General features: G+C 42.5%; 1 protein-coding gene across 1 annotated transcript in view; it reads left to right on the top strand.

Moving 5' to 3' along the window:
* Window positions 1–6,534, top strand: part of LOC132891405 (rap guanine nucleotide exchange factor 2-like) — a 57,502-nt gene extending 50,968 nt beyond the window's left edge. The window contains exons 8-17 of the mRNA XM_060928914.1: window positions 415–522; window positions 641–844; window positions 1,116–1,224; window positions 1,598–1,841; window positions 2,416–2,643; window positions 2,958–3,344; window positions 3,526–3,737; window positions 4,048–4,171; window positions 6,140–6,339; window positions 6,470–6,534. Coding sequence (XP_060784897.1) covers window positions 415–522; window positions 641–844; window positions 1,116–1,224; window positions 1,598–1,841; window positions 2,416–2,643; window positions 2,958–3,344; window positions 3,526–3,737; window positions 4,048–4,171; window positions 6,140–6,339; window positions 6,470–6,534 — 1,881 coding nt within the window. The remainder of the gene's footprint in view (window positions 1–414; window positions 523–640; window positions 845–1,115; window positions 1,225–1,597; window positions 1,842–2,415; window positions 2,644–2,957; window positions 3,345–3,525; window positions 3,738–4,047; window positions 4,172–6,139; window positions 6,340–6,469) is intronic.
* The last annotated feature ends 9,864 nt before the right edge of the window (window positions 6,535–16,398 follow it).

Genomic DNA, 16,398 nt, shown 5'->3' with positions numbered 1-16,398 from the left:
CCTGTGGCTGTTTCAGCCCTTAAATCATCTTCATTGTTTGAATAAGACCGTCCGAAAAACTTCATCAGCTTAGACTGCGCCATTGTTTGGTTCACACAGAGACAATTACACCACCGCACCAGGCTGATTAAGATGCGCTGCGATTGGTCAAAGCTTGGTGCTCATTTCCATTAAGTGTAGTTGATTTTTATTGGTCACAAGGTCATTTTTATACTCTGGCTTTTCTAGAGAAGATGACTTATGATAATGATAAATACCTTTGTCACTGTGATGACTGCTAGTAATTTTCTCTTCATCACGGATGGAGGATGTTCGTCAATGACGAGTGTGACGAGCACCAGTGGGAACCCTGGATAGTGGACTTTTAAATTCCACTATATATTCTAACTTTGGGATGAATGCTCGTGTTCACAGGTTACACAGGTAGTCTTGCTGTGGGTCAACAAACACTTCAGTGACTTTGAGGGTGATCCTGAGATGATGCACTTTCTCACAGAATTTAAGAACAATCTAGAGAGACAGGTGAGTGCTGTTTATTTATTTATTTTTTTTTTTAATGTACCTGTCAGTACAAATGATTTTTTTAAACAATGCTGTCCCTAACCCACTATAATCTCTTTGCTCTTGTGTGATGAAACAGAAAATGCTTGGCCACTTAACACTGTTAAACAGAGCTTGTGCTGCCAAAGCCAAGCTGCGCGTGGTGACTCTGACGAAGCCGTCACGCGAGACTCCTCTGGCCTTCAGTCTGCTCGGTGGCTCAGGGAAAGGCTGTCGCATCTTCATTGAGAATGTGGAGTCGGGTAGCAAAGCTGCAGAAGCAGGCCTCAGACGTGGAGATCAGGTACTTCTGATGATATCTTGCTTTGGCATGGTTAGGTGGAGCTATAAAGGTGGAACTGGTTCAAGGCAAGACGTCCATGGATCTGATCACCTTTACACATTTTGCATAGGAGTATGCTGTTATGAGTTATTATTCAGAAATATGCCAAAATAATCTCCTCCCCATAAAAAAAAATAATAATCAGCATTGGTGGCTTAGTGGTGAAGACTGTTGACTCTTTGGAAAACATGATGATCCATATCTCTGTACGTTTTCTCTGTGTTCCTCTTAGATCCTGGAGGTGAATGGGCAGAACTTTAAGAACGTACAGCTGTCCAAAGCAAATGAGATCCTGCGCAACAATACGCACCTCTCGATTACTGTGACAACAAATCTCTTGGGTAAGTTACACATCAAGCAAGCGCATCTACTGAGAAAGAAATTAGAAGATTGGAAAAAACCCAAAGGTTAAAACACAGTCAGATTTATGGCTGACGGATCTCAGCCTGAGAATTAGTCCAAGATATGCGACTTCTAATTCAGGATTCTTTTATAGCCATCCAACAGTGTTGATGGGAATCTGCTTCATCTTTTTCTGGGATTCAACTTGACTAAAGCCAAAATTCAACATTAATAATCCATAATCAGTAAACTTTCATGCTTCATTAGGTTGTCATTTGGGCGAAAACTGCTCCGAGATCAGCACTCTAAGTATGAGTAATAATGAACGTATCTTGTATGATCAAACATAATTATTATGTAATTTTCTCTCAGTGTTTAAGGAGCTTCTGGCTCAATCTGACCATGAGGAAGAGCTGGACAGGAGGAATGGGGCTCCACACATTCTCAAGAAGGCAAGCCATTGCTCTTTCCCAGATCCAGCTGTGGAGCAGGTGATGGATCTGGATCTGGACAAAGTGAGCAAGAAAGCCATGGCCAACACAGTGGGCGGGAGGAACAAGCTCAAGAAGATCTTTGGCAAGACGGTGACCAGTATTCTACCGCCCAAGCTGTACAAGTCAGTGTGGATATATATTCACGATATAATTAACAGTTATTCCACGAAATCGAGTTGACTATAAGCTATGTACAAGACTGAGTGGAATAACTGTTTTCTTCGATCCACATTCACTGGATTTTGAGAAAGAGAGCATTTTTATTTTTTGCGAATTCGATAAATAAAACTTTTATCTGAAACGTCCGACAAAATCATTTCCGCTTAGAATGTAAACATACCGGCGAAATGACAGTAGCAATTTGTGAAAAATGCTAATAATAATCATTCTTGAAAAAAAAAAAGATTTGTTCTTACCATGAAATGCTTTTATTCCATATTTTCTTGCTTTTTTGCGTTTTGGGGTTTTTGTTTTTGAGTAGTTTTTATTTTGTCCTCGGTTGGTTCAGCAACACGCACCGCCATTTTGTTTTTCTCTACTCACAGTATATGAGTTGATATCCTAGTAGTAGAGTAGCCAATCAGAGCACACGATTGCTCATATCCAGTGAATGTGGATAAAATAAAAGTGCACTCGTAATATAATGCACCATCACCGAGCTAAATGTCTAACCACGGTCTGTGCTGTGTTCTGCAGTGATGATGGTGTAGGTCAATCCCAGGACAACAGCATTGTCGAAATGACACGGTCAAAACAGGGAGGGGAGGTCGTGACTCAGGCCGTCCAGGAGTTTGCTCTGACCGCCGCACCTGAAGCTTATTCACCATGTGAGGTGTCTGTCACATCTGGGGGTGTAATCAAACAGCAGCAGCAGCTTCCTGAACAGCTCTCCAAACCGGCAGACAGACTCCAGCTCAGTGGCAGGTATGAGCTCAGATTAAACACACTCGCATGCAAAATGCTCAGCAGTTATGCATTTAATCTCTGTGTAACTAATATGTCCAATTTTGAACTATTTTATACCGCTGCACTGTTGAATCCTCAACTGATTTGTCAGAAGATGTCGATTAATTTTCTAACAGCAGACAACAGATTGAATATATTTATTATTACTTATTATTTTCCTATAACGGATCATCCCAAAGCAGAATGCACTATAAATAATGACATGAGGTGATATACTGACCTGGCAATCATAGACCTCTACCTTACGGCTGTATCTACCTCCAAATTTGCAGGTACTACCTGAAGAGCAACATGGAGACGGAGACATTGTGCTCAGACGAGGACACCCAGGAGCTTGAGAGAGTGAGTCAGATCAGCTTGCTGCAACTCAGCACTGTGGAAGTGGCCACACAGCTCTCCATGCGTGCCTTCGAGTTATTCTCTGCCATCGAGCCCACTGAGTACATCGATGACCTCTTCAAGTTGCGGTCACACCTCCCCGTACCTTCCAGCCTCAAGCTCTTCGAAGAGTCCATAAACCGAGAGACCTTCTGGGTGGCCACTGAGGTGCTGAGGGAGCCCGACCAGATGACGCGCATGAAGATCATTAAACACTTCATTAAGATCGCTCTGCACTGCCGCGAGTGCAAGAACTTCAACTCCATGTTTGCCATCATCAGGTGAGGAAAGAAGGATGAAAGCTTGCTATGCTCAATTCCCACATACCCCAGCATTTAAGATCCAAAGATTACCAATTGTTGTAAAGGCTATGTTTACAGATGTTAGTACAGGTTGGAGATCTGAGATGACCCATCAGTAGACTTTACACACCAGCTTCATCCATCCATTCGTGTTTTTCAGTGGTCTAAATCTGGCACCCGTGTCTAGACTGCGAGGAACTTGGGGGAAACTTCCTACTAAGTACGATAAGCTGTTTAATGACCTGCTGGATCTGTTCGACCCATCCAGAAACATGGCCAAGTACAGAAACGCTCTCAACAGCCAGAACCTGCAGCCGCCAATCATCCCGCTCTTCCCAGTTATCAAAAAAGACCTCACCTTCCTCCATGAGGGTAAGACAGAATGGATTTATTAGCAGATGTACTTCTACTATATTCTTCTGCTGTGAAATATTATGGACTGATCTGCAAAACCAAAACCGCAATTTAGATTTTTCTCAATTTATTCATTTAAAATATTATGAGGATGCAGTCCAGGTACAAGATGCAGAAAAGGATGGGATCTGATTCTAAGTTTCTTCAGAGTAAACTGATATCAATCCCAATATTTATGTAAAAATGCGCCATAATACAACTTCCTGGTTCACACTGCTTGATGGTAAGAAGTATCGCTTGAGCTTGAAACCTTCTCACCTCTCTTTAGGTAACAGTTCAAAAGTGGACGGCCTGGTGAACTTTGAGAAGCTGCGTATGATCGCTAAAGAGATCAGACACGTGGGTCAGATGGCCGCCGTCAACACGGACCCAGCGCTGATGTTCCGCACCAGGTGAGTGAGTTTGTTTAAACCTGAGTCAGGATAAAGTGTCTGGTTCTGTCCTCACTTTAGGCTGCACTTCACTGGAGAGTTTCTAGTGCACTTAGAGCACACTCGTATGTATGCCGGATGCAGAGAGTCATGCATTCACACACTAAAGGTTTCTGATTGGCTGATGTTTTGTTGTATCATGCCCGAATAAATGTTCTTGTGTCTCTGTGGGCCTCTGGTGCTGCTCACCTTGGTACTCTTTCTCGTCATCTAAGCATATCTCCATCTCTTTGTCCCCCCAGTCTATTCATTTCTCTCTTCTCCTCTGTCTCCCATATCACTATTCACAGCTGTCCCTTACAGGAAGAAGAAGTGGAGGAGTTTGGGATAAATCTGGTGAGCTCTTGGTGACCCTTGGCCCCATGCCTACTCGCTCTCATGCACTCCTCCCTTCTCATCTTTAATTTCAGCTGCTTCCTCACCGTTTCTGCTTGTTCATATCTTATATAAATATTTATTTTCTTTTTTTTTTGGGGGGGGGACTCTATTTGAATGTGTCTCCTGCTCTGACGAGGTCGTCCTGGAGTGCGATGCAGTCACTTTTGCTAATCCGGGTCACTGATACAAACTCGCACATTCTTTAAGCATGAACTAATTCTGCACCAGCATGACTACATCATTCTGCATGATTAGATCAGATTATTTTTCAATCATCTGTTACAGAATAATAATCTGCCAGTGAGTTCATGATTCATCTCAGCAAAAGCGACAGGTTCGAACACGTTTAACCTCCAGCTGCACTACTCACCGGAGCCGCATGTTTTACCAGGTTTTATTTTCAGTGCTGTGTGAGTTTGCCGGTTTGTTTTAAGTTCACATTTTTGCGTGACTTGGACAAACTGTGTCTTGAAGGTGAAACCCACAGTAATTTATAAAACTGTAGGATGGATTATAAGTTTTAATGTGTAGCATAGTATAAGTTGCAGGACCATTTTGAAGCGAAATGTACAGTCCTGTGCATCTCTCTTCCCGACATGGTTTGGATGCATGATCAATGAACAGATACAGTAAATCAGGAGATTCAATACGATAAGTTTCGGAGCCGTCTTGTTTATTATGGAATTAAATTTTAGTCGGTCTTGTGCGCTTTGAATAGAATGGGTGGCGCATACAGCTTTCTATGGCCCAGAAGCCATGCCTCCTTCTGTCGGACTGACGAGCACACAGGCCGTGCCTCCTTTAATAAGACTGGCAAAGAGGACAAGCCCATTTTATTGGGACTGACAAGCGAAATGGCGACGCCTCCTTTTACATGAAAGACAAGTACAGAGGCCACGCCTCATTCACTGTGACTGACTGAGACAGGTGCAGATGCTACACCTGCTTCAGTAAGTCTGATGGACAGAAGCCACACCTCCTTCACTGAGTCCAATAAACATGGGCCACGCCTCTTTCACCTTAGTCTGATAGTCAGAGGCCACACCTCTGAAGGTGGTGACTGAAGACACAAGAAAGTGTATGGAGGGCAAAAAAAGGGACCCTATGTCAGGATTGATGCCCTATTCCCTATTTGCTACAAATGGCAATGCATTGTGGGATTGCATGAGCACCTGTTCACCACTGCAAAAATGCAAAACGTCCACAATAGTGCACTGTTGGTGTGGTGAAGAGGGTGCTGTTTTAGACACAAGTGTTAAAGCAAATTGATTTCATAAATGTCCTAAATATTAAAGCAGTAGTAATAGCAAGAAGAGATTTCTTGATTCTGTTGTTACTGAATTCCAAAAATTAGCTTGAAAAAGGCAGGTCTTTAGAATGATTCCTCTAACGGGGGGGGGGACCCTTTGCTCTTCTATTCCCCCCGAGTGGCTGAGATGCAAAATGATATGTTAAAGATGCAAGGAATTTGACTTTCTGCATGTCTGTGTCGATAGCAGTGTGGACTAAATGCCCCAACACAGTGATCCTCACTCCTGTGTATGTGTTTAGGTTAATGAGCCAGGGCAGTGCCAATGCAGCTGTACAGACGGATGGGCATAAGAAGCATGCAAAGAGGTATTCCTTCTGCAATGCCAAGGTATACAAGGATGCCCAGATGGAACACAAGGTCAAAACCTACCTGTCTCATCTCACACTGGAGCCCGATGAATTGAGCCTGCAGATACTGTCTGTCCAACACGAACCCCCCAGAAGTGCAGGTATGCCTCTGTTTGTATATTAAACCCATGACAGCTTGACCACCACACTGTGTTGATGCACTATACAGTCACATGAACATCTGCATCAGCTTGTAGGGCCAGTCTAGCTAACCTCGTGTTCCTCTAACAATGCCCAAAAGCTCAGGGGACAGGAAGAGGCCGGACACATCACCTATAGTGGCGTGAGCCGCGAAGCACCCACGCCAGTAATATAGTAATATTGCCGCTAGTGTGTGATCACTGGATTGAAAGAAAGCTTATTAAATAATAATTAATTAATTAATGATAGCAACATAATCCACTGTCAAGAGCATAGACATTGCTTTGCTGAAGAAAATAATCATAAATGGCATTAGGCTTAAATATGTATGGTGACACATACAGCGATGATAATTTAGCCATAACATGCAAACAAGCTATTCTCAAATGTGGCTAATGAGTTGTTTATTGAATATGTTTTCTTTTATCTTTTCACTAGCAGATGAAGAGTGCAAGCCACTGAGGGACACGTGCAGAAAACTGAGGAGGAAGTTCTTCCCTTTCCTGCGAGTTCGAAATATGTTTGAGGGTTGGAGAAGACCAAGATCAGAGAGAACCAGCCAGCCTGAGAACAAGCCAGCCTGAGAGTCAATTTACTGTTTAGTCAATTTACTGTTTGTTTATTGTTTATTATACATCCCTTATTATACAAATATTGTACATAGTTTTCCATGGAATAAAAACATGCATTCTATTCCCTTCTAGCAGATTTCATTCATGTGGTTTGTTAGCATGCAATATTGTTAGCATATCGCTTATGTATTTCGTCACTCTACCCAATCGAGAATAAGCGTTGAATATGGTTTACGATACTGCATGGTTGTCAAGACAACATGACGTCACACATCGGAGCTGATGGGAATAATCCATGAGAAACTTTTATGCTGCGAATGCACAAAAGCATTTCTTTGTTTGCTGGGAAAGAGAGAGACACGTTGAACACATGAAAGCCCACCAAAACTTCATTAAATATTCTTCACACATATTTACAAGAGAAAAATGTACCAACAAACATCGAAAACCTGGAAAAGAGAGTGTGTGTATGTCAGTGGTGAACCGTTACTATTAGAGCTGGGACTTCAGCTCAGCCAAAACTTCGCCAAACACCAAAAAAGCAACAGGACAAAGGATTTTGTAAGGGATTACAAGGGGATAGCAGAGGGTTGTTGAAACGACGTAGAGTTTTGGTCAGAATGGTCGGTTTCCGTCGTACGTCAGAAAATCAACGTTGAAACGGCGCCGTGAAACGTCGATTTCTCCGCCGTCTGAGAGGGTCGATTTATCACCGTTGAATCACCGTGGGTAAAGGTTGATCTGTCGACCGTCAGAGAAGGTTGAATATACGACGTTGAACCATCGTCACTTTTGCCGGCCAGTTTTCAACATTGGTATGAGCAACTAATTCTGGCCCGTAGCCAGGGGGGATAGGAGGGTTCGATCCCCCCCCCGCGACACCGCGCCCCGGACACACACGCCTCAAGATTACTCAAGATTTATTCATTTGTTCATGTCCGATGAATATACATTGATTCACATTTAAATTTACAATATCAAATCCAGACTAATCAAAAAAGAAAAGTAGACTAAGTGAGGACGAGTTAGAAAAACGGGTTCATTTCTCCTATGTTTATGTTTACACGTTTTGTTCAGACTGCTTTACACCCCAATCCAGTGGGTGGCGGTAATGCCCCCATTAGACCCCTTTCACTGACGTCACCCGAAACCGGAAGTAAACAAACCCTGCGCCACATTGGAAGACCAACAAACTCGTGATTTGGGGGAAATAACGGCAGCGCGCGGTCTGTGAACCCACGAGGCACTTGGTTCATCATAAACCTACAATGGTAAACTTTTGTGCTGTGTTAGGGTTCTAACAAAGCTGATGGGAAAGGTGAAAAGAAGTCTTTCTGCAGAATACCAGCTGTGATTGAGACACAAGCAAACCAAGGAGCTTTCTGCCGGGAGACAGAGAGAGGATTTAGCTGCTTTATGCAGAGCGGATCTGAATACTTCAAGTCTATTTTGTTACTGGTAAGTCACTAGGCTAGAGTGTTGTAGAACATTTTTTTAAATGTTTACTGAATAAAAACATCCTTAATTTTATCAAATATTCTCTACTCTATATTTCATTTCTTTCTTTTGTTTTAATTTTCCTCCCTCCATCCCTCTTTGGATTTTAAATATAGTTTTCCCCCATGTCCAAATAATGAGGTAGGGTGGCATTTAGAAACCCATAGCCTACTGCTGACTTTCTTTATCAATGCTGCATCAAATTAATTTTGGTTATGTTTTTCTGTTTCCATGTACAGGTCTGCGCCGCAGGAGGAATAGGCCACAATTATAAATTATAAATAAATCATAAAATGTTTCTAAGAACTTGTTCAAGTGTGTTCTGTTCCTTATAAATGTTAAAAGTTATGCCTCATTAGATAGCTTGACAAACATTAGGAGAGGTGCATTGTTGCATGCATTTTTATATCCTGTTGTACATTAAACAGGACGTAGCCTACGCACATTGATATAAATTAAGTTTCACTTTCATGGTTGAAGTATGCATGTGTGTTCATCCTAGGCAAGAGCCCCGATGCTTTATTGTTAGCTAGTTTAATTTAGCCTGTTTTGCTTAATTTGTAGCCTTCCTGTTGTACATAAAACAGGAAGTAAAGTTGGATGAATCATCGCCGAAAATTAAACTATAAATCGACCGAAATCCGTAGTTGAATAAAGGGTGAAAGGGGGTCTATTCTCTGTCGACCACCAACCACTTTTCAACGTCGTTTCAACGGAAACTCGTATGAGCAAAGCGGTGTTGAATCAACGCCGGTGATCCACGATGATTCGACGGCGTATGGTCGAAGAACATGCCGATGATTCCACGTCGAATCAACGACCCTCTGCTATCTGCGGCAGGCTACCAGGTCGCTCTGTTGTGTGTAGTTGTCAATGTTGATTTTAAAAGTAACTAAGTAAATTACAGGGGCGGCACGGAGGTGTCGTGGTTAGTACGGTCGCCTCACAGCAAGAAGGTTCTGGGTTTGACCCCAGCGGCCGGCGAGGGCCTTTCTGTGTGGAATTTGCATGTTCTCCCCGTGTCCGCGTGGGTTTCCTCCGGGTGCTCCGGTTTCCCCCACAGTCCAAAGACATGCAGGTTAGGTTAACTGGTGACTCTAAATTGAGCGTAGGTGTGAATGTGAGTGTGAATGGTTGTCTGTGTCTATGTGTCAGCCCTGTGATGACCTGGCGACTTGTCCAGGGTGAACCCCGCCTTTCGCCCGTAGTCAGCTGGGATAGGATCCAGCTCGCCTGCGACCCTGTAGAACAGGATAAAGCGGCTACAGATAATGAGATGAGATGAGATGAGTCTTAAAAAGAGTGCCTCTTCCTCAAGTACTTTTCCTCCAACCCCAAGCACTACCAAAACATCTTCTGAACCAAAAGCTGATCAACTTATTTTATTAATTTTTACTAATTGTTACTACTTTTTATTACTTCTGAATATGCTCAAGTATGATCTCAGGACTTATTTCCTATTCCTTGGAAATGTTTAAGTACATCTAGTTATGCCAGGAAAGCTGACAGAGAGAGAGAGAGAGAGTGTGGACAGACACTCATTGAACACAGAGGTGGATAAAGTACCCAACTTCATGACTTAAGTCGAAGTACAGATACCGCTGGTCAAATGTTACTCCGATACAAGTCATACAGTCAAATTTTTACTCAAGTTAAAGTACTGGAGTTTACCCTTCCACATTTCTCTCTGTGGCAGCGGGGGCGTGGTCAAGCGCCGGTCTGTGACAGGAGGGCGGAGTCAGGGAAGGTAAGTGGCAGAATCACTACACCTGACTGCAATTAACCTGTTTGTGTGTGTCTTCCCAGTGACCGCGCCCTATTTAGGGAGGGAGAGCAGAGAGCAGGAGAGCTCTTCCTGAACCAGACGCTGAGTGTGTGTGTGTCTGAAAAGTGCATACCTAATTGTTATGCTGAAAAGTGTGGCAATAAAACGTTCTGTCAAACCTGATCTCTGTCCTGCCGTCCTCTGTGCTCCACCCACGAACACTGAACTGTTACACTCTCTCTTACACCATATCTGCCCATCACGTTCTCATCTCCTCTGTTTCCCTCGCCAACATGTCCGTTGAAATGTGCTCCTATCAGCACGCGCTCCTCCCTCGGTATACTTTCTACCACTTCATCCATCTTTTCCCAGAAAAACTCTTTCTCTTCATTCTCACATCCAACCTGTGGGGCACACACAACATTGATTACCACTCCTTGAAAATCCAACTTCATGCCTATCACTCTATCTGACTCCCTCTTCACATCGATCACACTCAGTGGTGTAGTCTACTTTTTTGCTGTGGGTATACTCAGTGCTTGCCATGCAACGCCCCCCGGAAAAAAATTTATACTCACACACACACACACACACACACACATACTGGGTGTGATTTGCTGGGGGGGATGGTAGGGATCATCCCCTCCTCTGGTTTTTATCTCTGCTGAAAAAAAATCCTCGTGGACAACCCCGTCAATAAAACAAACAAACCAAAAAAAAAGTTGACATGACAGGCATGTTGTGACACAGTTTTCTATGGTCTACATTGCACTCACTTTCAAAATGACCCGAAGTGGCAGCTTTGATGTTCACGAACGTCCCCAGCAAATAGATACATTGTAGATAATAACAATATCTTTGCGTTCTCATAGAACGCATCAATGTATCAATGTATCTGCAGGGATGCAAACAGCGCGCCTTTTGGCGGATGCCGCCTTTTTCATGGCCGATTTTTTTTTTTTTTTTTAGGGGGGCGTTGGAGTGTCTGATTATAATTTCAAAGTAAATTCTGTATTAAAATTACTAAATAAGCAAATCCGTTACAGTCCATGAAACAGGAAGTATAAGGATGAGAAAAAAAACAGTTTAAATCGGAAAGCTGGGCACAATGTGAACTGCGCCATCAGAGCAAACTGTTCATTTAGTATTCTTTTAGTGATTATCGAGTCACTGTCCATTTAATCCGGAGGGAGAGAAACATCACAGCAACGCGACAAGCAATGCGAACTTTGTTGTGTTAGTGTTCGTGTATTTAGTCAGAGAGAGAGGAAGATGAATTTACTGTACTATCTCTGGTTTAGTGTTCGTTTTCATTTAGTGTTATTCATTTGATATCATCGGATGTTATTGGGCTGTTAGCCTATTGTTACCTTAATTTTGTGACCTTTCATGATTTAAAAAAAAAACATCCCCCCTTCTGGTTTTTTGACAAATCGCACCCTGCATATACATATATATATATATATATATATATATATATATATATATATACACACACACACACACACACACGTGTGTGTTGTGGCTATACTGTTATACTTGTACTCATCCATCTTGTAACTGTCCGATAACCTGAAAGCAGCACCTCATGAGCACCATCACTGCCTAATGCTAGTAATATGCATCTTGAAACTGGTTTTGTGTACAGATCTATTGTATGCAGGGCCGTCGACAGGGGGGGACAACCGGGTATTTTGTCCCGGGCCCAGGCATGAGGGGGGTCCCAGAACTGGTCCCTCATGAAGATGCCATTAATCATTCTGTTTCATTTCAAAATGTGTTGATTTGGGGGAGAAAAATGTGCTATATTTGCATTCAATGAATGATTTCTGGTTCTTTTGCCTTTATTGTCTTCGAAAATAGATTCAAGAACCCACCTACCACCCCTAATGCAGAAATGGTTTGGTCTTTGATTAAGGCGCCAAATAACACGGCACTATTCCATCATAACGCTTCGACAATAAGCGTGCGAGCCCGTTTGCCAACATGCACAAGTCAGGAGCAAAGAAAAGAAAAGAGAAAAAGAGATGAAGAAGCCAAGAGCCTCAGGGGCTCACTGCATAGATATTTTAGAAAAGATTCAGATGATGCAGCAGGTGGTGAAGGCAGTGGGGCAGCTGAGCCAGGTAAGACACAGATAACTTTTTTCCAGCCCCGTAATGTAACCCCAGCACGCACGACGCGCCATTCATAATTATAAAGTAGGGGATAGCAGGGTACACTGAGTGAACACTGAAATGCACAGGGCATTGAATTATTTCATAAACATATCGGTTTAATAACACCGTGTTGCATATATCTCAATGAAGCAAAGAATAGCACATTGGCCCGCAATCATATCCAAATGTTTTAGGCACGCTTGCTGAGCTGCGCTGAGCTGGACTCCGGTTAGCTGAAAGCCCGTGGAACGCTGCCTCTTGTTAATTAAACCTTATTTTGTTGGAAATCATCCCGTGTAGATACGACGGCATGTGAAATTGCCAGCTAGATAGAGTTTAATGTAACGAATGGGCTATAAATGGGGTGTTTTGAGGTTAGTCTGTTACAAAACATTAAACTTTCGCTTAGACTGGATACTCTTCAAACAATTCCCTTGCTCAAGTGAAAAATGATAGGCCTGTATGAAAAGCGCAATTAATGAAAGTAGCCTAATAAGCCCTAAATGAATAAAACAACCTCTGTTTTATTGTTGTTGCTTACACGTTAAGATTTTGAAATCTTCTCGGTCCAGTTCTATATCCAGGGAACGTTGTAATCCTTTTGGTTTATCCGTAATAAACGTGTCAGCCCCCAGGTCAGATAGGCTAATGTTACGTGGTTGGGAGGGTGTCAGTTTTTTTTGTAGCATTCTAAATCGAGTACGGAAAGGACGTTTATGAAAAACAAGACAAAAAAATACACTGAAAAACTCACTGTACACATCACTAGTGGTGATGCTTCTATGTTCAGATTTTGGGAAAGCCATAACTCCGTTCTCATTGAGGCCCAGTTCCATCCCGTAAACAATCATTTTGGTTTATCAACTACCTGCGCTCAAACATGTCACAGGAGAGGCTCAATGGGCTGGCTATGCTCTCTATAGAGCGCGGACTTGCAAAGAAGCTGGACTTCAATGACCTTATTGGCAACTTTGCCACAGCAAAAGTCCGGCGCATTGCATTTCGCACCTGAATAGTTGCAGACTAAGGAAATGTTCAAATTGTAAATATGTTGAAATGTTTAAATAAAATGGTTGACTGTTATAATGGGCTTGGAATACCTGTTATTTAAGGGTTGGAGTGAATGGAGACTGTGAAAAGAGGGGTTGGGTGTGGGTGGTTGCTGTGTGGCGATGTGCGTGCGCGCGTATGTGTGTGTGTGTGGGGGGGGCACTCAGATTATTTGGGGGGGCCCACTCAGATTATTTTGTCCCGGGCCCAGCCAAAGCTGTCAACGGCCCTGACTGTATGCAAAACAAATGTGGTTTAAATGTACAAAATTTATTAAATTTTGATTCACCGTTCAACTTAAGATAAGTGGGCTTTTCCATCATTGTTTTTTTTTATTTTTCATGTATCAAGAAAATTTGACATATTGACATGTAAATTAAACACATATCACACAATAATATATTTTAACATATTAAATGCATTTCTTATTTCTTATCTATTCAGCACATCAGCTTAAATGAACAAGAAAACATCCTAGATGTGCTAAAACAGATGTTTGCTTCAAAGAAGAAAAAATTAATTTAATTAACAAATACGCAATGCCCTTCAGTGTGTTAGTCCACAAGCCCTGCAAAAGAGGTCTACAGGACTTTCCCGGTGTTTTATATTCTGGCATTTGAGGTCTGCATTGCCTCCTTGGTTGTGCTGCAGAGTGATGGCTGAGGACACTTCTGAAAACACTGAAATAGTGTCGTTTGTTTTCGTTTCATGATTTCGCAAGCTTGATTGAATGCTAGATAATGCCGCGCTGGCTTGACTGACATAGCAACAGTTGCTATGGGGGGCGGAGCTCCCGGAAGGGTCAATTCTCTGCTCTTGGATCAACTCGCTCTGTCAGCGTCTAATAAATGAAGCCCATAGGATTGGAATTGAATCGGCGCTTGTAGCGCTAAAGCGCGTTTGGTGGACACAGGCATCTAGGAATGGAACTGTGGAACATTCATCTGACAATGTTGACGTTGGTTTGGCCAGTTCAAATAACGAATATATCTTTCGGTATGCGCATGCGCAAATCACTGAGCTCTTCAGTGAGTATACGGAAATCGCTGAGCTTTTCCAGTGGGCATGCGCATCACATAGACTACACCACTGATTATAATATAATACTTTTATTCATTTTCATCTATTCTAAAAACACCATCAATATGAGAGTTCGTCAGTAATGATTTAGACAACAAAAAATAAGCTAAAGTGAATTACACCCATCAATTTAAAAAAAAAACATTTTCACTGGAATTATCACTGAATGCGCTGCGAGAATGCGTGACGTCACACAGCATCATCATACGTTTAATGTTAACGTTAATGGACTTCAGCTCGAGAAATTGGCGCCACTGTTTTCTATCAGTCCGTCATACTTTATATTTTATGAGGATTTGTGTCGTACGAAGTTGTAACTATCTGCTAAACACGATGCCTTAGCAAAGTAGACAGAGGAAAGTCATGGTTCTTTTGTTTATTTTGTCTTTAGCTGAGAAACTTTCTCAGGTAAAATATACTCGTGCAGCAGATGACATCAGTAGCGTTAGCTAACACTGACGGACAGGATGCTAGTCGAAAAATTCACGCCTCCATTTGCTGAAGTTCAGATTTTTTTGTCTGTAGTTCTGTCATATTTTATCTTCATTTACTAAGTTGTAGCTGTTTTCTGTGTTTTTAGCTTTTAGGTAAATATCAGAAAATTGAGTTAGCTAATTTAATGGATGCCTTAAATGGTCGACCTGAACTGCTGGCGACACGGATTTCTCTTGGCTGCATCGTTCTGAGGCCCACTTTACACGGGGACGGTATAAAACAAAAACGCAAAAGTCCGTTTTCGTTCTCACTTTTTTCCGCGTCTACACGACCGTTTTCAAGGAGGAAATCTGCGTCTATACGGTGACGCATAAATGTCTCCGCTATGTCTGCACGCATGCGCAACGTCTTCTGTCTTGTCTGATCTGCACATCTGCGCTGCTGTTCTGTCAAGTTATCCTACCAAGCCTACTACGCATGTGTGAAATCCAGGAGGGTAGGAAAATTCAACAGTAGTTTTGTCCCACCGATCAGCTGGGCTGATAGAAAATCGGTGAGAATTTCACGCATTTGCCGATTTTTATGTTTTGTGCGTATTGGTCGAGTCTTTGGCCGAGTCAAATAATTTGTAATGACTTGTTTTGAATAATAAAACGGTCTGTATGAGAACTTGCTAGGATAACTTTACAGAACACCAGTCCGGCTGAGGTACTGTAGTGCTCGAGGGAGGAGCAGGAGCAAACCGAAACTCTTTTAATCTGCCTTTATTAAGTAACACTCACTCTTGTTTCGGTGAAGAGAAAAGGCAGTGTCCATCTCAGCAAAATAAACCCGTTCGGCTGCTAGTTTTGTTTTCAGTCTCGGGTTTATGGTTTCACGAGCGGCTTGAATAGGCGGCGCGCGTGTGCACGTGTGTGTGTGTGTGTAACTTGGCGACACCAAACTGAGGAGCTCCAGCCGGGCGGGTGAGCAGGAAAACACATCTACTGCATTAAAACACAGGGCAGCTTGAAGGTCCGTTGGATCGATGTAATCAGACATGCTCTTACTTTATTACTTACTTTCTTACTTCCCGGGCTGGCATGTGCAGTATATGACATATGTATGACGTAAACGCGTACCTGACGTGAGCAGATCCGAGCAGAGTTTCACGTATTGGGTAGTTTAGACGGATATGCAACGGGGGCCGTTTTTAACTTATCCACTCTGGAAGGCGTTTTCAATTTTATCCGTTTTTCAGCCTCGGAAACGCCGTCCTCGTGTAAACGCAAGGCACTTCTGATAAAATAATTAGTTGTTTTTACCTGACAGCGTCCTCGTGTAAACGGGCCCTGAAAGTGCTTGTTTCATGAAAGATGCATCAGAAAATACCTGGTTTTCTGTGTGTGCTGTGCTCAAATACACTGTAACGTTGGCAGATAAATAAAAAAAATGCTTCTTTGCGTCTGAATA

Source organism: Neoarius graeffei, chromosome 9, assembly GCF_027579695.1.
Source record: "Neoarius graeffei isolate fNeoGra1 chromosome 9, fNeoGra1.pri, whole genome shotgun sequence".
NCBI classification, from domain to species: Eukaryota; Metazoa; Chordata; class Actinopteri; order Siluriformes; family Ariidae; genus Neoarius; species Neoarius graeffei.
The sequence above is the reverse complement of the archived record's forward strand: the minus strand, read 5'-3'. Positions and strand labels throughout refer to the sequence as shown.